The sequence below is a fragment of the Sturnira hondurensis genome, unplaced genomic scaffold (genome assembly GCF_014824575.4).
Source record: "Sturnira hondurensis isolate 20B ecotype Veracruz unplaced genomic scaffold, ASM1482457v3 Scaffold0010428, whole genome shotgun sequence".
In the NCBI taxonomy this organism is placed as follows: domain Eukaryota; kingdom Metazoa; phylum Chordata; class Mammalia; order Chiroptera; family Phyllostomidae; genus Sturnira; species Sturnira hondurensis.
The window spans coordinates 2,443,956-2,469,601 of NW_028083059.1; the positions used below are offsets into that span (position 1 = coordinate 2,443,956).

Here is a 25,646-nt window from a genome sequence, read left to right on the forward strand (position 1 = left end):
CTGTAATGATCAAGATCTAATCATAGGTGTGTGCTTATATCATTGCCTCATTTGGTCTCCACATTACAAATATAGAAGTGGTGGCTCAGAGCTTGTGATCTCCCCAAGGTCATTAAACTTGCAAATAGCAGCCTGTCTCTAAAACCACGTGAAAACAATGCCCCTAAAGACCATATCATCTCTTCTTGAGATGTTGCAGCTGAGATTTCCTTCATTGCAGTATTCTTTTACTTTTTCCTAGTTGTGAATAACAGCAAGAATGTTGCTGTTTATGTGTTTAGATTTCTATTTAAGGCTGGTTTTCTTGACTAGCGTAGGTGGCTTACCAGAAAGAAGTTAAAATCACTGAAACTTTTACTGCCTTCATCAGTAATACATCTTGTTAACTTTAGTGGATGAATACCATAAAGCCATGATTGTTCACAGAAAAAAAAAAGACTCAGGCTGATTTCTCTCCATTTATACCTTTTTTTTTTTGACATGAGTTGCACAGTGCTGGTACTACCTCCTCTCCTTGTTTATTTTGGGTTCTCAGTCGTTGAATACATTAGTATGCTCAAACTACGTAATTTTCTAAGGAAACATCTTGGGTAAAAAGACCCTTTAGAGCGGTGGATATCTCTCCTCTGCCAAATTGGCTTTTCTTAAACATTGAACAGATCCAGCAATTTCCTGCGCCTGTCTTTAGTTAAACTTTGTTTTCAAAAGGCCCGCGGCAAGAGTGGGGAAATCTCGCCCGACCCAAGTTTGGCAGCGGCGGGGGTGGGAGAGGCTCTGGGGCTGGCACCTTCCGCGGGGTCAGAACCCGGTCCCTTTCCGGGTCTGCTTGGCCCCGCTCTTCCTGGAGCGCGTGCGCCCTCTGGCGGCCCGAGCCCGGAGTAGGGGACCGGAGAGCGAGGCATTCCGGGGTCCTCCACGCTGGCCCAGCGCTAGGGGCGCCCGCACCCGGCAGTCACGCCGCCAAATACAAGTCCGCGGATCGCGGCCCGGACCTCGCTTGGTCTCCCCACGCTGCTCTGCCCACTCGCGCCACGTGCGCCTGTTCCGGGCCCGCTTGAGGGGAGCCGTCCCGGCGTCGGAGCGCGGCAGCCCGCGTGGCCGGCGCGGGCCCACACGTCTTTCCGTAAAGACTGGGGGGCGGCCGGAGCCGGATCCCGGCTGCTCGGAGCCGGCGAGCGCCCCTTCCTTGCCCGGAAGCGCCCGGCACAGAGAACCCGCCGCCGGCTTCGGAGCCGGGCCGGGTCGAGAGAAGGAAGAGCTTGTAATCGCTCGCGGCAGGACAAGGCCGACTTTTGAACCTCTAACCACTAAGCAAACAACCCTTGGGCTCTCGCTCCGGTGTCCAAACAGGGTTTATTGACAGGTGTTTCACAGCAACGCGTAGCAACCGCGGCTGCGGCGGGGAGGAGGCGGCGGGAGGGCGCGGCCCGCCTGGGCTCCCTGCTCCCCTGGCGGCGCCTGGATACCCCGGGGCACCCCCTGCTCAGCAGACCCCACCTGGCTTCTCCCCGGCACTGGCCCTCGCACTCGGGGGCTCAGCCACCAGAGCCCTTTTCCCAGCCCCGGGGCGCAGTGCGCCGCCCAGGAAGGCCACGGAACTGGGGAGATGCAGGAGGGGGCGGTCACGTCTCTGCTCATCCTCCCCAGCCCTCGGCGCACCTCCTTCCTCTGTGAAGGCGCCGAGTGGGGCTCGAAAGACTTGTTGTGAGAATACTGAAATCGAGGGCGAAGTCCTGCCCAGAGTGGCCAGCTCAGCGGCTTCCAGAACCAGGAACCACAAGGACAACAGCCAGGTCCCCAGCGAATCAGCTGGATAAGAAGCATCCATCACTAAAAGGATCTTCTTATCCTGGTTCTTGAATTCTTGTTTATGGGGTTAGGTGGGACGAGGGCGGTGGGATAAGGAAACTGAGTGGGACAGACAGGGCAAGAGGTGGAGCCAGACAGGGCTCACGTCAATGCCTGGCCATTAACAGGGGACCGACCATACTCGTGGACATATTCCCTGGGAAATCAGAAAATAAAATAATTGTACTCAATGTTCATGTTTAACTAGCTAGCTTGTGGGGCATTCTTAGGAAGAAGGAAACCACTGTTGAAGGAAATGTTTGCAATTGCCTTGGCGTGAATTCGATGAGACGCTATGAAGGGGTCTGTGACACCACCACCGCCCCCTACCCTGCACCAGCCCCCAAAACTCATTGCAGCTGGAGAGCAAGGCCCATTCAGATGTGCTTTTGCCCAGAGGCACACCCAGGGGAACCACACATTTCACAACCCAAGCTTGGGGGCAGGGAAGGTCTCACAACCTGCTTTTTTGTTTTTTTCTTTTTGGCTTTTGACGCTCCGGGGTAAAATGAGGTTGTCCAGATAACCTTCTCCACCCCGCCCTGATTTTGCTAATTCTCTTTGGCAAGTAGAAAAGATTTTTCCTTTCTTAAAAAAATTATAATCCTGGAAAAATTGAAAACAATAAATACAGAATCTGAAGTATGGAAAGCTCATTTATCTTTTTTCTTTTTAGAAAAAAAAATTCAACTGTGTTCAAACAGCCCCACTTCCCTTCACCATATCACCTCTCTCCCCATGGATCCAGAAGGCTTTGTAAAGACTGGCTTGGATGCTACACAGACCAACGACTCCAACAGCAGCATCAACAACTCCCCTTCTTCCTCGGCCCCAAGATTGTGAGAATGACAGGAAGTCCAGGTCGGCTCTGGCATTTATAGCACTGACATACATTCAGCCCAGAGAAGCTCTGGTGACAGGTTTGCTAAACAAGGTCCAGCCCTGGGCCCCCCTTGTCAGGCCTAGGGTCCAAAACCGCCCCCTCACACCGTCCACCGCACATACGCCAGCCAAGCCTTTTCTGATCTGGGGAGCGAAGAGAAGAAAGACAAAGACAAAGACCCGGGGGTTCTGCAGTCCTCGGCCCGTCCAGGTTTCTATCTTAGCTGTCTCTAACTTCTGCAGTTTAAATCTTGCCTGCCCTTGAGGCGGGAGAGGCCAGCTGGTCATTGGATGGCAGTGAGTAGGCGGTAGCCATCTTGGCTCTAAGCACTGGCGTTCCCCTGAGTTCCTCTCGCCCCCCAGCTCCAACCAGAGAGGCATCCTGAAGATTTTGGAGGTACAGGGCTGGAGAAGGGGGGCTGAGATCCTGGTCTGTTTAGCCAGCACTGCTTCTGCCAGCACTACATGGAATCCCAGTGATCATCAATTCCTGTCTCCTTCCTGGCAGTCAGACCGAAAAAAGCCAAAATCTGGGACGACGTCTTTCTCATTGAGGCCCCCAACCCCACTTGTCTTTACTCCTGGCCCCCATTTTTCCTCCGAGAGCTGGATAAATTGGTGCACTGTGTACATTGGTAGGCGGAGGGGAGGGTTCTCTCCTGAGGATTCAAGCAGAGTCCATGCTCCTCGCCGCTCAGTCTGGAATGGCCCTGCTGCTGCGGGCCACTGTGGGTCACTGGGTGACAGCAGAGTTCAACACCCCTCCAGTTGGCCCCAGAACCCCAGGGACAGGGCCTGGCACAGAACCTTGCAGGGTAGACACAGGACTCAGGGGCTCCGGGACACTTCTCAGAGGACCTGGCTGTGGCTGCGAAGGCTGCGCTGCGGGCGGCGGAGGCGGCGGCTGCTGCTGCTGCTGCTGCAGTTTCTTCTTGTTGATTTTCCTCTCCTTCGCTCTGCGGTTCTGAAACCAAATTTTAACCTGGAAATGGACAGGTGGATAAAACAGAGGATGGTGAAAAAAAGGAGGTGGGTAGGGGGAGGACTACCCTAGTGTAGTTCTAGTGTCAGCACTAGCATCCCTATCTTTCTTGCCGACTGAAAAAGAGCCTCTCTTAAGCAAGGACCCCTGACCCTCTCTCAGCCTCTCATGGGATATCTCCATCACAGCCCACCTCTGGAGCCCCTCCCAAGCCCAGTTCAACACCTGGGAAAAGAGCCTCCCCCCATTCACCTTGTTCCCCAGGTTTCTTTCCAAAGCAGCCTTTCTCTGTAACTTTACTAGAAAAGTTCAGAGTCTCAAAACCAAGGAAAACAGAAGCCACGAGGCCCTTCCTGTGCCAACCAAGAGGAAGCCAGGGCTGGATGGACTTCACAGGACAACCTTCAGCCCCTCAACGCTGAACTAAAAAGTAATATTCCTCACTTTGGGTCAGAGAATGAGACTTAATGTGGGCCTTCCTGGCTGTGAATTTGACATTCCCCCCCCTAGATCATATAGGGATTTCACAAGCCAAGCCTGACCCATCTAGTAATAGTCTTTATGGGCAGGGATTGGGGCTTACTAATTTTTTTTCCAGGTACAGTGACCCAAATAGAATTCTGTATTAAACCAGTGCTGTTTTTTTTCTTACATCACCCAGGCCCTCAAAAGAGAAAAAGAGACATTCAACGTCATCAAACAAGACAACTGCAGCTGGAAAAAGCCTTCTCTTTTTTTTTCCTTTTTAAGCATTCAGAAGGAAAATGCTCTGCGTCCTGCTGCTTCAGCCTGCAGTCTGGCTTCTAACTCTCCCCACGCGACTCCCAGACCCAGGCAGTGACCAGGCGGGGAGGGGGAAGGGCAGTGCCCACCTGCCTCTCGGAGAGCCCCAGGGTGGCGGCCAGCTCGGCTTTCCTCCGGATGGTGATGTAGCGACTGTAGTGAAACTCCTTCTCCAGCTCTAGCCGCTGGTGGTCCGTGTACACCACCCGGTATTTGTCTTTCGTCCTGGTTTTCACTGAGGAAAGAGAAGTCAGAGCTGAGAACTGCAAGGCAGCCCATCAGTCATGGGTAATGACAAACCTCGCTAACCCAAGGGCCATTTCTCTTCCTCCACCACCCTGGGGGGCCGGGGTTTGGCTGGTTCCTGCCAGTTTGACAAGACCCCCCCACCCAAGAGGGCCCTGCGGGGAGGGCGTGGGGCTCTCCGGTACACTAAACTAACCTCGGGGTTAAGTGGTTTTTAAAAACTAAGAAAAACTAAAACTTTTACACAGAGAAGAAAGCAGAACCCAACCTCCACTTTGGTGAACCAAATACGGTACTCGAGCAGGCTAGGAAAAGAACAGGAGAAAAAATCCGGTGCCCCGGGGAACACCCAGCCTTTCAGGCCCACCTAAAAACGTGGGTATGTATCAGTAGTGGCGGAGGGGTGGTTGCTTCCTGTTTGCTTTATAAGAAGTGCAAAGCGGGGTGAAGGCGCTCACAGCCTCCCTCGGGTCAGCAGAATCACCCCCAAGACCCTAGGCCCCTCTGCAGAAACCGAGCTGGGGCCTGGCGGGCAGCACAGGCAGAAAGCCCCGCCTACTCTGCAGACACCTGGTTTGGCATTTCCCACTCTTTTTTAAATTCCCCCATTTATTTCTGCTTCAAATCCTGCAGAGCTATCCTGACCAGGGATCCATATTCGTTGGATTGAGTCAACATATTAAACCTTGGATTGATTGTTTTACTGAAGGGTCTTGACAAATGGTGCCGCCTCAGTTGGAGCAGACCCGAGACTGGCGTCTCCGCCGCTTCTGTCCGGAGTCAACCCCCCCCCCCGCCCCCCGCCCCCCGGCATAGCCCTGGCCAGGCTCCTGTCTTCTGGCAGCAGAGCGGTCCAGCCGCCCAGTGCCCAGTCCCACAGAAAGATCTAAAGGGTCTCAGAGCTGCTCGGAGGTGTTTAATGCCCCGCGGGCCGACTTTGTTCAGGTAAAATCCTTTGCAAAGCACAACAAAAGCGCCCTGGGAAGATACAGGCTGGATCAGAGGGAACTCCCCCTAGCCTCTGAAAGGGGGACACGATCGCAAACAATGCCGGACAAGGCGATCTTATCAAAGAAAAGCCCTTTCAATGCCTTAATAACAACAGCATTCTGTTTGAATTACCACTACTGAGCAAATGGCGGCCCCGGCTTTCATCCCCCTCCCTGCCAGGCGCATTAACATAAACACCGCCCGGCAGGCGCATTTGAATGGGCGCTGCGGCCCCGACCCCGCGCCGGCGAAAAAAGCGAAGGGAACTAACACGTCGCGAGGGACTTCCTAGAGGTAGGCGCGTTCCCGCGCGCTGCCGCCTCCCGGGTTACCCACTCGAGGCTGCCAGTGGGAGTCGCCCCTTTTCACCGGTGAGAAAAAGGAAAATCAGACGAAATCAGGCAGATGGTAAAGGTGCGCCTGGCACGTTGGTCGGGTTGAAGCCACAAAACACACCTCCAGGGCTGGGGAGCGGGACGCAAAGGAGTCGTCCGAGCCCAACGCCCCATTAGTGACGCGCCTTGGGGCGCTCGGGAGCCACTGTTGCTCGGGCTCTGAATACCCCGGAGGGGCTGGGAAACGCGGTGACCAGGAGGACCCTTTGCGCACCGCGGCCCGCGCCCAAGGGCCTTGCAGGCGCCCCTCACCCCCTGGGAACCAAAGAGGGGGCTGGAAGAGGGGAGAGATGAGAGGGACTTGCCAGAATTCATTATTGACTGCGAAAGTCACCACCCTCTTTCCGGGCCCTAAAAGAGACAATGGCAGGGCTGGGAAGGTGTATATCAAAGAGGACCGGGCCGAGTACCACCCCCTCGCCCCTTGACAGATGAAGCTCGGCAGAGAAGCCGGGGTCCAGCCGGCGGGCCGCGGCCTCCCTACATTAACATCATAAGGGCGCCGGGCGCCGACTGCGGCCTTGCCACCTTGGCGCGGGACTTCACAGCGACCTCTCATCTGCTGACCTCGAGGCCCGGGCTCCCGCGGTTCACCTTCCTCTCCCACACCTCTGCGCTCTCCCGGGACGCGCCAGAGGTCTCCCTTAGGTCGTTGGGTCCCTGCCAGCTGTGCCCCTGGCAGGCTCTGGAGAGGAAGCCTTCCTTGGGGTCGCGCTCTATTCCGACCAGGATGCCTCCTCTAGGGGACGGGACCAAATAGAGGTGGCGAGGCTGGCCCTGTGGCCTTCCCACCCGAAAGATTCTGACATGCGCCCAGTGACGCAGAACCCGATGCCCCAAGACAGCCCCCAACGGCTGCTCTGATTTATACATCTGTAATTGGCTGTAAACCTCTTCGAAGTGGCCATAACCGGCATGCCGCCGGGCTGGGGGCAGAAAAGAGGGAAGAGAGAAAAGCGGAAGTGCAGAGGGCTGGGAAGACTTCCTGGAGTAAAAAGGCGACGCCAGAGGGACTCTCCGCCACACACCCACTCGCCCTTCCTTCCCACCTTGACCCACATCCCTGCACCTGAAGGGGCAGACCCGGAACCAATGAGCCCCACAGTCCGGCAAACCTTGGATCTTCCCAGGAACATCTACTGAGCAAGAACCTTGCGGGTCGGCACGCGCTCGCGCGCCCGCACACACACGCCTAAATCCTTGATTCAGAGTGAATGACCCTCGTCTGGAGCAGCGGCTGAATCCGCATCCAGGTTTCCTCTTTCCCGAGGGTTCTTACCTCCGGCTCCAGACTGAAACCACCCCGTTGCAGATCAAAAGTTCAAAGACCGGGGAGCGCCCCCTTCACCTTAGCTCCCGTGGCCAACATCTCCTTTTCAGACACAGCACGATCTGCAAACTTGCTGGAGCGCCGGTCCCTTGAGTGGACCCCAATGACTAGACCTTGGCCCACGCGCCGCTCTCTTGCCGCCCCCCCCCCCCCGCCACCTCTTTTCCTGAGTAGTCAGATGAGGAAGGGGAGGGCAGGGAGACCTAGGGTAGACCGTCCGGGCCGTAGAGTTTGACGCCCCCTCTTCCCGGTGGCTAGAAGCGGCGCACCGCGTGGGAGCGGAGGCAGCCAGTGGGGAGGACACGATCCACTCAATACAGCCAAGCTTCGCCTCTGCCTTAAACTGAGCCAGAGGTGTAAGGTCAAAACATTCACCCCCGACCCCCGCCAGCCTAGAAGCTAGAGAAGCCACGAGGGTTCGAGTTTCCTGACGTCGTCTCCCCGACCGACCCCACTGGCGCGGAGCCCCCAACAACCCCGGACGCCCGGGTGCGCACCGGATGCACAACCAGCCCCACAGCCGGCGCCGGGTCCGCGCCTCCCCGGACGCCCTCCCGCGGGGCGCGCAGCCGCTCACCTTGGCTTCCGAGGGACTGCTGCGCCGGCTTCCGCATCCACTCGCACAGGTTCCGCCGCTGGCCGCCGGGGGACAGCTGCTCCGCGGCAGCGGTGGCGGCGGGCCCGGGAGGGCCGGGGTTGAGAGTCTGCAGCAATCCTGAGGCGCAGGAAGGTGCAGGGGGCGGGTGATGCGGGTGATGGTGCGGGTGGTGGTGAGGGTGGTAGTCGGCGGGGCTGCTGTAGCCCATGGCGGCTGCCGGGGAGCTCCCGTTGAGCCCGTGCGCCACTGCATTGGCGGCGACCGCGGCGCCACCCGGGGCGTAACCGTTCCAGTCCTCCCGGAGTGGGGCGCCGTAAGCTGCGGGCCAGGACGGCCCCGGGGACTGAGCATTGTCCAAGTTCGCGGCTGCCGCGGCCGCAGCCGCCACATGATAGCCGCCGTAGTCCGGGTACTGCGGGGGGCTGACGAAGTTCTGCGGGGCCAGGTTGAGGCCGCCGGAGTGGCGCACGGAGCTGGGGTACATGCTCACGTCCTTGTCCAGGAGGTAGCTCACGTACATGGTGGCGAAGGCCCGACAGCCAACCTCACCATGCTGCCTGGGGACGGACGCTGAGGACTGCCGAGGGGCGCAAAAGGGAAAGGTCGCGGGGACGCGAAGAGCGGCGGGTGGCTGCGCCCCAGCCTGCGGTGCTCCGCTGGCTACTCCCGGCAATTCTGCCTCTAAGGCAGTCCCTCCCACTGGCTTGTCTCCTCCCTCCCTCCCTCCCTCCCCCCTCCCTCCCCCCCTCCCTGCCTCCCTCCTTTCCTCCTTCCCTTCCTCCCTTCCTTTCTCTCTTCTTTTCTCCAACCTCCTTCCCTCTAAGCTGCAGAGGCGGGGAAGACACGCCAGGAGCTGGCGAACGGAGCCCGGAGCTCTGGGGCCGGCAGCTTTACGTGATTAACAAGTGTTCACAGGACTTCATTAGTAATCACACAGACACCAATGGCTGGAGACGTCTAGGCGAAGCGCGCACCCCGCGCACCCCCCCCCCCCATCAGAAACATGATTTGCATTTTAAAAGATAAGGGGGGAGGGGGCTGGCGAGATGGCAGCGACTTGATCACAGCTAAATATTCAAACCTATATTGGTAAGAACTTCCTCCTTCCAACATGGTGCACTTTAACCTCCAATTTCAAAGAACGAAATCAAGAAACTACCCAAAGAGAGGGGAATAGCTGTCTCGGTGGTATCTGGGCTTGAAGACTGAGGAGTTGTGTTTATGCAAAGGCGGTGAGGGCGGGGGGTCGGGGGCGGTGGTCTCCAAGAAGCTCCTTCTATTCCCAGAGTATAGGGAAGCCATTGCTTTGATGACGAGGTTTCTAACCAACCCGGGAGGTGAAGAGCGGAGGGGGAAGGCCGGCTCGGGCTCCTTCCCGCTCTCCGTCCCTGGCGGGAAAGATTGCGCGCCCCAGACAACTAACTGTCATCGCTGATCGTTCATTTTCTTCCCCGAGGAAACCAAACACTCGCTCTCCACACCAGATAAATTATGACCCTAGCTCCAGGCGGCCTCTCCGAGTTCATCTAATACTTGGGATTTAAGTTAAAGCAATTTATAAATAATTGCACTTAAGATCAAAAGTCTTTACTACAAACCAAATTAGGAATCAGGCTAGAGGGGGGCGGTAATGGAGCAGGAGGTGGCTGGGGTGCAGATGCTGCTCACACGGTGTGTTTGTGGAAACTCAGCGAGCTACACTTTTAAGTTTGCTTCCCTTAATCTTCTTCTTCTCTTCTTCTTCCTCCTTCTTCCTTCTTCTTCTTCCCTTGTCACACCGCGGATCGAAGCAAAACAACACAACATGCTTCACCCAAAAGCCGTGTTTTTACTTTGCCCTTTCTTGAGGGCTCAGTGGGTCATTAGTGAAAGGCCCAACGAGTGCTTTTCAAAGGGGAAACTATACTTAAATAAGTGGTTGGGAAGGGCAAGGAAAAGGGAGCCTAGAATGTCTGCAAATGTGTGCCGAAGTCCTAGAAGCACTCTTTCCTTTACAACGTAAAACGTTCTTGACAGAAAATTATTTTTCATTTGGGAGGGGATGGTAAAGGAAACCTGGCCCATTACTATTGGTTGCTTCTGAAAAGTTCTGAGTGGGCAAGGGTTGAGGAAGGACCCTCCTTCGTGTTCGAAGCACTGTGTCCACGGAGTCAGGGTCTGGAAGTAGCGGCTGTGGTGGCCGCTGCTGCTGGGCCTGGCTGGGGATCTGCACCTACAGGAGCACAGGCCCAGGAGGTCCCGCTCCGATGGTGCGCTCTCAGCGTGGCGACCACCGGGAGCCGGCCGAGGTCACTGTCTGCCTTCTCTCCCAGTCCAGGTGGCAATGCCGCGTAAGGGTTCGCAGGGCTGGTTCGGCAGTCGGTGCAGGCTGACTGGGGGGCTTTGCGCTTGCTCTGGAAACGGCGGGGCGCTGGCCCCTCCCCTCCTGATCCGCACTTGGCTCTCCTTGTCAAGCACTCTCTGGTATTTGTCATTTCGTGTGTCATCTCTGGAGCCCTTTCCAGTGTCTTTTATCTCCCCAATCCTCCCCTCTCCCTAGATCCAGAACAAAGCTGTTGTTGTCAAGCTCTTCGTTTTAGAGATGATGCCCACCAAGCTGTGTGGTGCAGAGACACCAGGACCAGGCAGGTTCAGGGCTTCTCAGGATCTCCTGCTTGCTGGTCCCTTCCATTCTTTGTGTTTCCCAAGGAAGAAGGTTAGAATTGAGGGTGGGGGGAGCAGCAAGCTGAGCCCTCAAGAGGCAGGAGATCCAAGCAGGACATCCATGTGGACCCCTGGGCCTAGTCCAGACAGCTGAGTGTCATCGGACTCTCTAGAAAAAAATTGAAAATACATTGCTGGTGCCTTTACAAAAGCCAAATCATTGAATGTAGGGTGCGTGTGAAAGGGGTGTCTGCAGTCCTGATGGGGCAGGAATGTGAGAGGTGAGATGATGGCCACTGCAGACTTTTGATCTAGTGAACATCTTCCTCCTCTTCCTGGAGACACAGCCCCTCCTCTGTTCCCGAACCGCCCCCCCCACCCCAGGCCTCTAGCCCTGGAAGCCAGCAGAGGCACAGTCTTCAGCCTGTGATTTCGGAATGTGGGCATTCTTTGTAACAATCGCTTTATTGGGGACAGCCGTCCCCTCCACCCTGCAGTGGCCACTTCCTGCGTTTTTATGGCCCCGCTGCCAGCCACTGGCTAATTGCCCCGCCCTTCCAGCTGTGTCTCTGTGCTCTGGCCTAGAGGAAGGGCTCTGGGCTGCCCACCCAAATGTTTTGGGGGTGGCCAGGGTGGCTCTGGCCGCAGAGGTCATGCCTAGCCCCAGAACTGGCCAGACTTCAGGGAAACCTTAGGCTCACTTGGGGTTGGAGGACTGGAGAAAGGAAATAATTGTGAAAACCAATCAGTTTCCTTCCAGGAAGAGGGGGCCCATGGTAGCGGCATAGCCCCACCCCAGAGCCTCAGGTCTAGGCTGCGGGGTGCGGGGAAAGGAAACCGATAGTGGTGTCCTTAGACGAGCTCCGAGGAGTGAAATTGTCCCCTCACAATCTAAGCCTACCACAGCGGTGGGATGGTGGGGCAGTCTGAGAAGGGCGGAGGTGTTCTGTTCTATCCTGATGGGTTAGCCTCCGGCGGGGCTTTGTCAGGTACTTATTCTAGGCCTGCGGGGCAGCTCCTCCAGCCTCTGGGTGAAGGTGCGTGGCCCTGGGGGAATGCAGGTGCTGCCTGCATTAGGGCCCCAGGCAGCACTTTCTCTGAGGTGCTTGGCAGCTTTCTCGGAGCCTTTTGGCCTGAGCTGAGAAGTACCCAGCAAGGTCAACCGCAAGCATGCTGCTCCAGGCTCCTTCCAGCTAGTACCTCTGGTCTCCAGCTGGCTGCCACACCAGAAAAGCCTTCAGCAAATCACGCTGGAAGAAGCCAACTTATTTGGAGAGGTTGGGGCTGAGCTTGGCCTGGGACTGAAGCTATGGTGGCCCCATGGAGTCAGCGATAGAGCAGGCTTTTAAAGGCAAAAAAGGTGAGAAGAGGGACCCAGGTAAATAAAGTGTTAGGAAGGCTACCTGGGCAGCCCTGGCTCAGTCATCAAAGGGATTTCTCCCTGTTACTGATGTTGTAGAGGCCATTCTACATTCCTCAGAGAGGGTCAGGGCTTCCAGAATCCAGCTTGGTGGCCAGGGCAGGGGTGCAGAGGGGGATGGGAAGCAGGAGGCTCCGGAAGGGGCGGGCTGTTTCTCCAGGCAGATGAGACACTCCTTGAATCCACAGATCATTGACAGGGCTCCCTCCCTGCTCAAAGGTCCCCAGTGTTTGCTCCACCTTGGGGGACCCTGCCTTCCCCCGTATTTGAGGTTCCTGGAAACTATGGAGTCTGTGGCCCTTGTAACCTGGATAGGGCAGGCTGGCTCTATGTACCTTCACATGCAAGTCTACTTTCTAAATCCCTTTTGAGGTGAAGGAAATTATCCAAATAATGCACCACTCTCCACTCCCTGCACAGGAAACCCTCACCCTGCATTGACTTGAGTTCCCAGGATAGTTACGGGAGAGTGAGAAGGAAGAAAATGTTCTGCTTGGCAATATATATGGCTGTTGGGAAAGTGACTCAAACTTCACCAGAGTGTAGTAGGGAGCTCCTCAGCCATTGCATCCAACCAGCACCCCCACACATGTACAAAGGAAGGCTTGTTAATGGTTGGTTTGACCCCAATGGCCCCACCCTGGCCTGCCACAGCCCACTCAGCGCACTTCGCTGAAAAGGAAATGGATCAGAGTGTCCCCAGAGTCCACTGTCTGCTCAGTCCCATCATCCGGCCACGTGGAGCCCAATGTGTCCATCCTGAAGAGCAGAGACGGACCACAGCCATCCAAAGCTGCCCAGGAGCAGGTCCTTCCCTGCCCAGTGGAGTCAAACTGAATGTCTGGGCCTCTCTACCTAAAGAAACGTTTCTGGACTTGTAGGAGGTCATTGGTGGCCTCAGGGGACTGGGGTCCCGGACCATGGGGAAAACAGCTGCATTACTCTTGTCATGGAGGTGCCACCAAGCATTCAGATCAAGGCAAGCCATACCTCTTTTCCTGTTCCTCTGTCCGAGATAATATATTCTCAAAGCCAGGAGAGCTGGGAAAATAAAGAGCCCCAGGAAAGGGCTTGGGACTTGGGGACAGAAATCTGATTTGGCTCCCAGGAGAGAGGGACTTGGGGTTCTCACCACAGAGGAAAGCCCATGATGCTGAGAGAACAAGGCTGTCAGGCCAGCAGTGGCTAGAGGCTATTACAGAGCCTTCAGGGACCATTTGTTCACTCACCGGTGCCTCCTGCTTCCAGTGACCTTTGCTTGGCATATGAAAATATGTTCCTAAGAAGCCCTACACAGTAGGCTCTATGGGACTGCGGGAAGGGGCTCAGGCAAAGGTCCAGCTCTCCTTCAGCCACTGGCCCCATTGGAAAGGCAAACCCAGCTCTTCCTGAGGAGGAGACAGGCGACTTGGCGTCTGTGTGGCCCTTCCAGTTTACAAAGTGGGAATCTGAAGCCCAGAAAGGTTAGGTGACTTTCCCTAAACCACACAGCTAACTATTTCAGTCACTAAAATGAAATGAGTTGCTATAGTGCAGCAATTTTTCACCTGGGCGCCACAAGAATTTTTAAGACCTGCAACACCTGACTATTTAGTCAGGGACACTGACCTCTTTCCCCATAGATCATCAAGTTAAAAAATAAAAAAGACAACAGGCAACACAATGATAGACATCAGATCGGCAAAAAATATATACTATGTTTTTTGGTGTGCTGCAGAATTTTAGTAATTATGTGTGCCATGAGATGGAAAAGGTTGAACTTCGTCGCTACTGTGCGTGCTTTGTAATTCTGTGCCCGTGTTCATTGTGCCGCGCCTGGAAACACTGTGTCCCCAACAGGAGACCAAAGAGCACCTCAACTGCCCACCCTTCCCCCCAAACTGTGCCAGAAGAACCCGTTTCTGCCTTCGGGACAGGCGGAGTGATTTCCCGCGTCCTTCCGATTCCCCCTTTCACAGGCACCTGCTAACTGGGGTTTATTAGTATATTGGGTGGTGACTTTTCCACAAGTTTCATCCCCCATTTTTCTCCAGTTGCCAAAGAAGGTATCCATTTACTTTTGTTCCTCAGTCAATACTTTCCAAAAGAGACCTTTATTTTTTTTCATCAAAACCGATGTCATGTGGCTGTTCTCTGGAAATGTGTCCAAAGGAAAGTGAGTAGCAGTTTTGCAAAGAAATTGTGCCGCCCGTCCCGGCTTGCCCTCTCCCCGCATCAGTGCGGGGTGGGGGTGGGGGGCCGCGTACGGACACAGACCGAAAACCTGCTCCCTGGGAGGTGCAGGAAGCCCACCTTCGGGTTCCGGCTACACAGGTGAAAGCCGAGCTCGTTGGGCCTGTGAATTCGTAACAGGAGCTGTCGGTCCGTCCATTCAGGGGACACCTGGGCTAGGGGGGCTCGAACACTTTAAGGGGACGTGAAGACGAACAAAGCAACGCCTCCTCAATAGGGCGTGTGCTCCTAGGGGCCGAAGGGTTTCGGGTCCTGAAACCAATTCCTCGGCCTCAGCAGTGCCTTCCGGCTTTTGTAACGAACTGGTAAGTAAAGTATTGTTATTCACCCTGGCACCTGCACCAACTACTTCGGTACCCCCGACACGCGCTGGGTGCACTCTGGTCGCCCAGACCTCCTTGGTGGGTGCGCAGGTGGGGGTCCAAGTTCCCGCCGAGGCCCCTGCTGTTGGGTTTGCCTCCCGCATCCTGCGCACCACCCGGAACCAAAAAAACGTCTCCGCTAGAACGAGGCGGGCAGAGGCCCAGGCGCGTCATGGTTTGAGCCGAACTGTGGCTGGAGAAAGTGCACTGCCAGACCCCGGCACGCACAGGCGACCTACTAGCGCAAGGAAACGCCTCTGCCTCCGCTCCAACCGGAGAAGAAAGTGGGAGCCACCAGCGGCTTTGGCCAAGGTACTTCCCAGCCTGGAGTCCCGTCCTGCGTCCGCCCTCCCGCTGTGAAGGATTGGGCTTCTTTGAAAGAGGCACTGGGCAGCCGGCTCTCCCTCCCCTACACCCCCAGCTCCTTTGAAGGGGCGGATCCAGCGTCTTTCCCCACGTGTACCCCCTCCTGCAGAAATAAACAATTTCCCCGACAGGCTTTGAACCGCTGAAATGTAGCTGTGAAATCGCGACACCAGGTCGTTCCTGAGAGGTCTAGATCGTGTGTTCTATAAACAGCGCTGGAAGGCCTGCCTGTCTTAGAGCGAGCACATTCACAGAGGGAGCTCTGCATTTGGGGGCCCATCTGTCTAACAGCCGGACTCAGCCGGGTTTGACGGGGTGCCTTGCAGCTGCTGCAGGATTCTGAGTGTCGGGGCCAGCCCGTGGCACTTGTATCCTGGGCCAAGCAGCAGGTTCCTTGTGTATGGTTTGTCAGGAAAACTGCCAAGTTACCCTGGCCAGCCAGAGAGACTTGGCCCAGGGTCTCCACCAGTGCCTCTGGGGCCTGCAGCACAGAAACCGAGTCACTGAGTTCCACTTGTGGTTTGCACCTGGCCCTCCTACCCTAGAGAAGGTGTCTGACACAGACCCCAGCTACAGAGATGCTAGTGACACAGCTCAGTCCCCTAGAGCCCCTTATGTATGCCTCCACCCTTACCACTAATGGGAACACCAGTAAGATGGGAAGGGAGAGTGAAGTTGCTTGATTAAAATTTCGGTGTTCCCAGAGTGGCTTCTTTCGGTTGGATTCAGCCCCAAACAAGGGTGTGGCCACACCAGCCAGACCACTTTGTATGGAAAAGAAGGCGTTCTTGTTGCTGCTTCTACCCCAGACCCGCTGGTCACCAAGGGGGTTCTCTGTAAAAGGGCCGACACTGCCTTCACTTCTACCATGGTTGTGATGGGAAGGGTACGCGTGGCTAGTCTCTCCTCTGCCAACAGAAACCTAAGTAGTAGTTGTTGGGGTCTGTTAGGTCTTCCGGTGTGTGTGGCAGAGAGATCGAGAGAGAGAGAGAGAGAGAGAGAGAGAGAGAGAGAGATTCCTCCTGCAGGGAGCTGCCCAGTCGGCTGGGGCCCTGGAGACCCTGGGATGACACACTCCGAGGAGCTGACCTACTCTGGCCAAAAAGATTTCTTTAGGTAACGCTTTCCTTCTGTTACCCACTGTATCAGCACTGTGGCGTTCCATCTTCATCCCACAATATCTGGCACTGCTCAATGAGTATTATTAAATTATTAATTTTATTTTAATTTTAAAAACGACTAATGGGTTTCCTGGGCAGCCTGAAGTTCTAACAAGCCCACCTCCAGGAGAGAACTGTGCCAAGGGGCGCCTGCCCAGTGCTGGCCCATCGCAGTGCGCTCTCCTGCTCATCTTCCCCACACTTGGTGACCTCCGCGTTGGTGCCTGCGTTGCAGACTGAGACCTGCGCTTGCTTTCCTTGCACCGACTCCTCTCCCTGCCCCACAGTGAGAACGCTGATCCGCTCGCCTGTAAATGTCGGTACAGCAAATAAGGTGGGAGGAGAAAACAAACAAATAAACAGGCAAACCCCAGTGGAATAAAAGATTAATTTTCCGTCTGTTTTGCTCGGCAGCTCCAGCTTATCAGGAAAGGGTAGGCAGCCAGAGCTGGATAAACGCGTTGGAGACCACAAAAGGTGGTAGTGTCAGCGGTCCGCAAAGTGAAGAAGTGAAGCAGTGAGCTGGATAAATGGGGCAAAGCACGAAACTAAATAGATATTTTGGCAAAGGGTGCGGATGTGGGGTGGTGAACAAAAGGGCTCATTATTCATATGATTGCCTCAATCCTCCCCTCCTTTGTTTGGGCTTGTGGACAAGGGTCCGGGACTGTGCCTGCCCCCGCCCAGGGGGGTCTCCGCGCGTCCTGGGCCCGGGGGTTCGCGGCCTCTACGGTCGGGCAGCAGGGTAGACACCGAAGAGGTCAGCGAGCCGCAGGCGGCAGATCTTCTTCACCTCGCCCAAGGCCGTGCGCAGCTCCAGCGTGGACGGGCGGTGCAGCCGCCTCTCCAGCTCTCGGAACACAACCTCGCGGTCGCTGAGGCGCGCGGCGAGCACGAAGGGGAAGCCGAAGCGCGCGCGGTACTGCGAGTTGAGCTCAGCCAGCCTCAGCCCCTCGTCGGCGCCCAAGCTCAGCAGGCCCGCGACGCTTTGCTCCCGCTGCGACTCCACAGTCAGCGTGCCCTGATGCAGGTCTCCGCCCGCCAGGTCCGGGTGGCAGCGCAGGATGCCCTCCTGGCCTGCAGAGAAGCACATACACACCGGCAGGAGCCCATTACCGCGGTGCCGACCAGGAGGAAGGGACTAGGCTCCGCAGCGCCCCAAGGGGGCTTCGGGTGGGGACCGAGGCCCCCGGGAGGGGATGGGGGGCGAAACGGAGTGTCCTGGAGGGACAGGGTCTTCCATTGCACTCGCCCCCCAAACGCGTCTGGATCTTTGCGCCCCTCCGCCTCCGCTTCTTTCGGTCTCCGCCAGGACCCAGGGGCGGAGCGGGAAGTGACAAATTTGTCCTTTGAGACCTTGGGGCAAGAAGAGCGGAGGGGGTGAGGCTGTTGAGCCTCGGAATTTACGACCCGCTCGGGAGGGAGCAGGGGCGCGATAAGGAGCCCCAGCATTTCGTGTCTTTTCAAAGTCCTTGGCTCCCCGGGGGACTTTGATGTCGAAGAGGGGCTGGACGGAGGCCTGCAGACTTCCTGCAAAGGCCCAGGAATGGGGTTCGCTCTGTTCCAGAGGAGAAGGACCGGGAGGGTCCACGGGGGTAACACCCGTGGGACGTGGCAAACGCCCAGGGTTTTGTGGCCCTTCTGGAGTCAGGCCTCCAAAAGGCCTGCAGATGATTAACCGGAAAAAAAACCTCCCGCTGGCATTCCGCAGCCCTTCGAGTGAAGGTGGCTTTCCTCCTTTTAGGAGAAGAGCACCCCCCCCCGTCTGAGGCTCGTTTCCCTCCTTCCGAAGTAGATCCCGAGTGGACCTCGGAGCACAACGCTGTCTCCTAGTCCCCTGCAAGTAACATGGGACTCCCTGGTGTGACGCCTGAGAGGTTAAACCCTAATCCAGTTAAGGTTTTCTTGGGCCCTGCCCACTCCCTCCGTTTAGCTCCCCGGGAAGAATCGGAGACTTCGGGGCTGGGGAGGTTGCAGAGATGGGGTGGGGGGCGGGGGGCTCAGTCTGCACCGCGAGAGTAAAGACGCAGGATTTGCTGAGCAGTTGCAAGGATTCGAGACAAGGCATCTACCTGAAACCCGCGCCCACCGTTCTCACAGTGAACGCGTAAATGGCTGGGGCATGGCCTGAGGCGTCGGACTCTGGCACTGGGAGTAGGCGGGGCCTCTGCTGGAAAACGTGGTCATCTAAAATTCCCCTTCACTGCGACGAAAATATCCCTTTATTCAAATCCTATCATCTCTGCCCAATTAAAAGCTTATTGTGATCATTCCATGATCATTCCATGATCACAATTGTGATCACTCATGGACCAGAGTCCTGAGCAGCAGTTGGGAGGACTGCAGGGAACCACTCGCATTTTAGAGAGGATTCAGAGGATTCACCTCAGAAAAGGCTGGGTGACCTCCCCAAAGTCACCTAGCCAGGGGTTGACCGCCCTGGACTCTAGACTCCAAATCCTGGTCATCTTTCGGGGCACTGGCTGCCTCTACAAGGTTAAGGGCAGTTTAAAACGAAACCCATTGTCGCCAATAATTCCAGGTCTGTAGCACCACGGTTTTAGAATCCCTTGAACAGCCTTGTCCCTTGGGCCCTGCAAAGAGGGGATGGTTCTTTCTCATTTCCTGCCCTGTCCAGGTGGTGTGAAAATGTAGATGTTAAAATTGGTGCATGGGGGTCCCCCTCCCCATATCCCTGAGTCAGGGATGGCTGTGCCACAGACCACTGAACCCGTTTCTGCTCCACACCCCCTGATCCCTGGGATCCTTAGATTGCTAGGCTGGGAGAGGGGAAACTTCGAGTCCTGGGCAGCTTGGTAGGTCCCCACTTGTCAGCACCCACCCTGCACCCCATCTTTGCATATTCGGATTTTCAAAGCAACCTCTAGGGCATGAGGAAGAGGTGCAGCCCCAGTCCTCTCTCGAGACTCCTAGTCTCTCTGCTCCCCTTCCCCCTATTTCTTAACTCTCCAGGGGCCCGGCTCTAGTTTCAGGACATTAGTTACTGGTGGGAGACCCTGGTGTGGGGGCAGGGTCTGTCCCCTTACGGCCTCACCGTCCTGCATGGGCCCCACCTGCCTCTTTTCTTCTTGCCTTTGCACCTCGCTTCTAATTCCCCGGGGTTTGTCTCCTCTCTTGAAAACACTGCCTGGGGTTAATGTTTGCCTAGGACTGAGCCTGTGTTTTCCACTGTTTGTAGGAGGAGAGAAAGGAGGACGAGAAAAGGGGCAGAGCACAGAGAAGAAGAGACTAAAAACTAAACTGGAGCACGCGCGCGCGCGCACACACGAACCTCAGCTGCAAGAAATAGAACCTGCTGAGGAGTCCTGTCCTCTGTCTTCATTGCCTGAGACCAGTGACTCCTGAGTGCTGCCCAGGATGGCCCTGAACCAGTCCCCGTGGCCTGCAGCAAAGCTTCAGCCCCCTCCCAACGCTGCACCCTAAAAGCGCTTCCAGCCCTGGCCTTAAGCTCCAGAGTGGCAGGTACTTCCCACCTCCCTGCCTTCAGTCTTGTAGACCCTCCCACTTAGAATGCCAAACTTCCAACCAGACAGTTGAATGGCCCTCAGTTCTGAGGGCCATTTCAATGCTGCCTGTTCTTTTGCCACTCACTCCCTGTGCCACTGACATGCTGTGTGAGGAGATGGGGATATATGTTGTTTGCTACAGCCACGAGACATGTATCTTTGCATCAGAATTCCTAGAATAGAGCTGATACTCTGTCCCATTAGGACAAGACAGGCAGGCGATAGTGGCCACTGAAGAGCAGGCCATTGGATTAAAAACCTGTTCCAGTCCACTTGTGTCCCTACATCTGTGCCAAGTAGTGTGTGCTCCTTCCTGGTACCAGGGGTCGCCTAGTCCCTCTGGCAAAGACCAACCTCTCCACTGGTGTTCTGGAAGCCAGTGTCTCTGTTCCTCTCAAAGACCGCAATTACAAACACCGATTTCTCTTCCTTCAACTCATCTTTGATATACAAACATGCCGTAGAACCACTCATCCCATAAACAAAATGGAATCCCTCCCTGGCATCCTCTTGTCCTCTAGCTTCTCCCTGAGTCTCTGCTCCTTCGTAGAGCAACACGAGGGAGCTAGTGCCTACACAGGATCTCCACTTCTTCACTTCCCATCCCAGGTTCACTCTACTGAGCTTTCAGCCTCACCCATCAACGAATCTGCGTTCATCAAGGGCACGGATGATGGACATTTTGCCCGAACCCAGGACCAGGGCTCTGGCTCTTCTCTCCCAACCTCTGTGGGAGCATGCCACAGGGCGCTCTCTCTCTCTCTCTCTCTCTCTCTCTCGAAAGAGGACCATCACCTGCCTCCTTCCACCTGTGGTTCTTGCTCTGCCAGATTACTACTGTGGAAGCACCAAGGACCCACATCTGTGTTCACCCAGATGCCCTATGTGTTCTCATCTAGTCCCACCACTTGAAAGGCCATAAAATCTTTGATGACACTCAGATCTGTTCTGGCCCTCAGCTTTTCACTGAGGGCCTTTTCTATGGCCCTACCTACGAACCTGCTGCATTTTCATCCAGGTGAATACCCAGCATCTCAGACTTAACGAAATCCTATTCTCCACCCTCTCCTCTGGACCCTTTTTAAAAAAGATTTTATTCATTTATATTTAAAGAGAGGAGAAGGGAGAGAAAAAGAGAGGGAGAGAAACATCAATGTGCAGTTGCCTCTCACGTGGCCCCCACTGGGGACCTGGCCTGAAACCCAGGCCTGTGCCCTGACTGGGAACAAACCAGCGACCCTTTGGTTCACAGCCCGTGCTCAATCCTCTGAGCTACACCAGCCAGGGCTCTGCTGGATTCTTGTCTTCCTCATTGTAGAAAACAGTGCCACCACCCACCCAGTTGTTCAGAATAAAAACTTAGGAGTTATCCTTAATTTCTCTTAGTTTTGACCTGCCTTCCCCCAACATATTTCAAACACCTGTTGGCTCTAACTCTAAAATCTGTTTTGAGGATCCAGCCATATCTCTCCTGCTTCAGTCCTCGTCCCCAAAACCTCTCACTTTTACTACCACAGCAGCCCTGCCAGCTGACCTCTCTTTCCTCGTGTTTCTCCATTTTCTCAGGACTCTCCAACCATCCTGATCTTTCTGTGCCCCAGATGCCAGGAGTCTCAGGTTCCTTTTCACAGAGTGGCCTTCTTCTAGATCTTTGACTACTTTCTTCTCATCCTTTGGTTTTAAACTCAAATATTATTTTCTAAGGAAGACCTCTTTTCTTATGCATTTTCTATAGTAGTACATATTTTCTTCTAATAGTTCCTAGAACCTGAAATTATTTATATACGTGAATTCTGTCTCTCTTCACTGGGATATAAGCTCATTGAAGAAAAGGACTTATCTTGGTCACTGTTCCAATCCCCAGTGCCCGGGACAATTCCTGGGCCTAGTGGTCACTTGAGAAGTATTTGTTAACCAACACATCACTCTTGGGAAGGAATTTAATATATTCTTTGACAGAACACATTTTAATAGCCTCTTCTACCTTATAGCCTGAATTTGAGGAATTTATTAGTATCTAACTTAATTAATTCAACAACTCTGTTTTGAAATTAGTATTAAATAATGAATCATGCCATTATTGCCACTGTGAGATGCCACAAAGAGATGCACGATTAACTCTCCCATAACAGGTTTTTTGCCCTTGAATTTTAACACAAATCAGTGTTTTGCTGAACTAATTCATTACTGGCCACGTGTGTTTCACCATTCTTCCCTTTGCTATTGCCATTCCCCTTTCCTGGAAATCAGGAGGTTGGCTTCAAGGGATACTTTGCCAATTATTGCTAGAGCTAAATATTAATCATGGACTGCCATCTACTGGCGAATAGCTGTCATAGCATAATCTAAATGGATTATCAATGGATTGTCAACCTTGGTTTACTGTAAAAATAGGATCTTCGGTTTTCTGTCAGTGGCAGAGTATTTTCTTAGATTATTCAAAACAAATGTTTGATGAGGTAAATCACCATAGCTTGCACATCTCCTCAAAGTTGCTTTTAGTTTTAGGATGCATAAACTAATACCCCAAATTTGTTCCTTTCTGTTCAAGGAATAAGGCTAGACTATGCAGGAAATCCCATTGTCTTTGACTGTTGAGGCAACCAAAATGAGGTCTGTGGCATTAAGCATTAATGTTAATTAAATAAATTAGTAAACAGATGAATAACTGCCCCCCCCCCCCGAAATCATTTCTAGACTTTGCTTCTGATTCTCTGGAAAAATCCTTCATAGGCCGCTAGGTTGACCACCAGGGACTGAGTTCCAGTCCTACACCTTTCTGGACGTGTGTCCTGGATCTCGTTACTTAATGTCTCTGTGCTTCAGTTTTCACCGCTGTAAAATGGGCTTTTTAAAATAGAATTAGTATGAGATTCAAATGAGTTAACAAATGCTAAGTGTTTGGGAAAGTACCTGAAACACATTGATAGTAAGGGTTGAATACATTTGAACTATTGTTATTATTATTACTTTGCTAACGTCACCTATCTGGGATTATTAAGGTGATTAGATAGGAAGCCAGGACCCAGGCAGCAGGAGGCTCTGCGCCCAGCTGTCTGCCTAAGACAAGTACAGACACACCAGCTTGGGGCCCGAGAAGCAGGCTCCACCGACAGGCCCCTTAACTAGAACTTGACTGACCTTGACTAGAGCTTCTAGAACACCTGGTTGGAGTGACTGCTGGTAGGAGCAGGAAAATTTTTATTTCATTATCTAAGCTCCTGGAACAGAGCAAACTCCAAATAAATGTTGACTACCTGATAAAGCAGTGAATACCAGACTGAAGTTATTTATGGCGTCACAGCTTTCTCTCTAAATACATTTCTTCCCTGGCCCTACCTCCACTTTGGATATTGAGACAGGTAATAGGATTTTCCTCCTTTTTTCCTTTTCCTGATAGAACATAACTGTCATTCATAAAGCATTCATACGCTTTAAAAATCATTTCCCATCAGGATTTGGAGATCCTCATTTGGCCTCATCCATTTCCCACCAGACATTTTGAACCTGGGCTCCCAAGGCCCCTTGCTGTTTCCAGCTTGCTCTGCAGGCCCTGGCTGCCTGTGCCAGTGGGTCGTCAGTCAGAGGGCTCTGTGGTCCGTCAGCTCCCCTAGTGCCTGAGCACAGTGGTAGAAGGAAAGCTTTGGAGAGGCTCTGAGAAATGGGTGTCAACATGACCCTGGCATTTCTGTTTGATTTTGTAACATTCTCCTCCACTTTTCCTAGACGTGCCTAAAAGGAATTAAAATGAGCTTCTTACTTGTAAGATACTCATCTGACAACGGGAAACCATCCCAGATGTCAAAGGGCTGGGCGGACAGGCGAGACTCTGTTTGCCCGCCTCATGGAAGTGAGGGGAGGGCCAGTTCTCTCTCCCCACCCAGATTTCTGTGGAAGGCCCCTCTGTGAAGGCAGGGCCTGCCTCCCACCACCTGCCGGTCCCTTCGGTTCCATCCAGGTGTCTGAAGGGTTATCCACACAATCTCTTTGGCCTCTAAATCCCCGTGAGGCTGAGTCACTTGGGATTTGCCTAAACCTCCACCCCAAGCCCTGAAGTGCCTCCTTTTCTCTTTCTACCCAGAGAAAACCAACAACTTCTTTCCCTTTCTCCAGAGGAATTCATTCCAATTTTTTTCTTTTCTTCTTCTTCCCCCTCCTGGAGGGGCTGATCTGAATCTATTTACTTTCCTCAGCAGTCGAGTCCAAACTGGCCCTTTTTGGTAAAAGTGTCAGCCACGTGCTCTTTCCCCTGGGCTCCTGAGATATTCTGATACGGAGCTTACGAAGCAGTCTTCTCTCCGGAATACAGGACACTCCCAAAGTGAACACCCTCAGCTGAAACAGGCAGGCCTTCGGCCTGGCCTTTGGCCTCTGAGCCCGTGAGGCCCCATTCCTTTCCTCATGACCTCACAGCTTTAACATTTAACAGCCACATTACCCGAGCCAATATACATTCTTTTACCGAACTCTTGGCTTAACACCTTGCAAGTGCTGGACTTCCATTTATGAATTTTGAGGAAACTTAGTGACCCTTACAATAAAAATAGCTAAATACATATAGCAATTATAGCTGACTAAAGGAGCTAAACATGTTTTGATAAGAATGTGTGCAACCCCTTTGGGGAGAATCTCAGAGTATACTACTGAAATCTTACCTGACTGTGGCAGAGCATCAATAAAGGCAGAAAAGTGCCTCTCTAAATCTTCCCAGTCAGAGAAGGGCCTCTGGGACCACACAGCAGCTGCTATCAGAGGACATCTCTCAATGACATTCCCAAACACATTCACGAATTCTCTGAAGTCCATGGAGTTGACTTTCCCCACGTCCATTGCTTGCAGGCAGCGGGACGTCGGCCCCACTCTTGCTGAGTGGCAATGACTCTGCTCACCGGGTTGTATTTGCTGAACGCACCGTTGTTTTTATGCAACCCTGGGTTGGCGTGTTTCAGCAGCAGGTCCTGAGGACTTGTGTAATGAGCAAACACAGGCTTAGGATTCTAATCCAGGGAGTAACAACCTCTGTGGGGTACACGTTTTCAGTCAAACTGTTTCCACCATTGAAGCCATGGGGGCCATATTTCATTCTTGGCATTTGAGCTACATAACAGTTTTGGTGTCAATAACATTTTAATGTCAACATACCCAGGGTAAGTTTTCCCAGAGAACTTCAAAGACAGGTCACAAGTCAACCCACTTGGAATTTCATTGCCCACCTGTTGTTCCTGTTGTGGAAGGCAGGTAGTATGTTTCACTCTTCCTTGGTATCATAAATGCTTCACACAATAGGTACTTAGTGAATGCTCGTTAAACAGGAGATGAAGAACAGTGCCCATGGTGGGCTGAATTAGTTGATCAAATGACCACATAGATTAATTGTCACCCTCATATTATTCACAGATAACACCCCCCAAAACACTGTGGATGATAAAGTAAAGGAGGGATCAGAATTTAAAAATAAAGATATTGCAATTTCCCTTTAGAACTAAAAACACAAACACATTTCCGAAAGTCATACTAGCTATACATTTGTTTCCATCTAAATCAAATTCAAAGAGAGCGCAACTGCGTTAACATGAAGAAAGCAGTTGCTTTTGTCCCCGTGGCCTGTGAGAGACAGTAGTGCCTGGGGCAACCTGTCACAGCTACAGACTTTCTCCTAACCCTGCCGCCGTGGCCCACCCCAGGTCTTACCCAGACTACCTGGGCTGCGGTTATGACTGCTGGATGGACCTCATCCCTTGAAAAGAAACCGATGAAATTTGCTTTGCAAAGGAGAAAATCTGGAGCCAGAAGTACCGCCATTATTGATCTTGTCTTCAACGTGAAGGAAGCTATATAAGACGAACACTTACATATCACAACCTACATGTAGGTAAAAACAG

At 53.6% G+C, this 25,646-nt stretch overlaps 2 protein-coding genes and 1 non-coding gene across 4 annotated transcripts; all 3 read right to left on the reverse strand.

Moving 5' to 3' along the window:
- Positions 1-3,425: 3,425 nt before the first annotated feature.
- Positions 3,426-8,574, reverse strand: CDX2 (caudal type homeobox 2). 2 transcript variants are annotated; one of them, XM_037058837.1, is made up of 3 exons: positions 8,034-8,574; positions 4,585-4,730; positions 3,426-3,712 (listed from the first exon to the last, which is right to left on the reverse strand). In XM_037058837.1, exons 1-3 carry the CDS (start codon positions 8,572-8,574, stop codon positions 3,464-3,466), a joined length of 936 nt encoding a protein of 311 aa, XP_036914732.1. In that variant the 3' UTR covers positions 3,426-3,463. The 2 variants fall into 2 exon arrangements, with proteins under 2 accessions (XP_036914732.1, XP_036914733.1); XM_037058838.1 differs by having other exon boundaries at positions 3,480-3,712; positions 4,589-4,730.
- A 1,247-nt stretch (positions 8,575-9,821) lies between these two features.
- Positions 9,822-9,951, reverse strand: LOC118995907 (small nucleolar RNA SNORA21). The gene has a single exon (XR_005068387.1). It is a non-coding gene; the product is annotated as a small nucleolar RNA SNORA21 (small nucleolar RNA).
- A 6,973-nt stretch (positions 9,952-16,924) lies between these two features.
- On the reverse strand, positions 16,925-24,653 carry URAD (ureidoimidazoline (2-oxo-4-hydroxy-4-carboxy-5-) decarboxylase). Its single transcript, XM_037058888.1, has 2 exons — positions 24,420-24,653; positions 16,925-17,314 (listed from the first exon to the last, which is right to left on the reverse strand). Exons 1-2 carry the CDS (start codon positions 24,592-24,594, stop codon positions 16,965-16,967), a joined length of 525 nt encoding a protein of 174 aa, XP_036914783.1. The 5' UTR covers positions 24,595-24,653; the 3' UTR covers positions 16,925-16,964.
- Between the last annotated feature and the right edge of the window lie 993 nt (positions 24,654-25,646).

Bases quoted from the DNA above. Each gene is read 5' to 3' on its own strand.
- CDX2 (XM_037058837.1), bottom strand. From the start codon at position 8,574: ATGTACGTGAGCTACCTCCTGGACAAGGACGTGAGCATGTACCCCAGC. The intron at 4,731-8,033 runs GTGAGCGGCTGC...CTCTTTCCTCAG, and splicing joins GCAGTCCCTCGGAAGCCAAG to TGAAAACCAGGACGAAAGAC. The intron at 3,713-4,584 runs GTGGGCACTGCC...GTCCATTTCCAG, and splicing joins TGGGGCTCTCCGAGAGGCAG to GTTAAAATTTGGTTTCAGAA.
- URAD (XM_037058888.1), bottom strand. From the start codon at position 24,594: ATGGACGTGGGGAAAGTCAACTCCATGGACTTCAGAGAATTCGTGAAT. The intron at 17,315-24,419 runs GTAAGATTTCAG...GCTTCTCTGCAG, and splicing joins TGATGCTCTGCCACAGTCAG to GCCAGGAGGGCATCCTGCGC.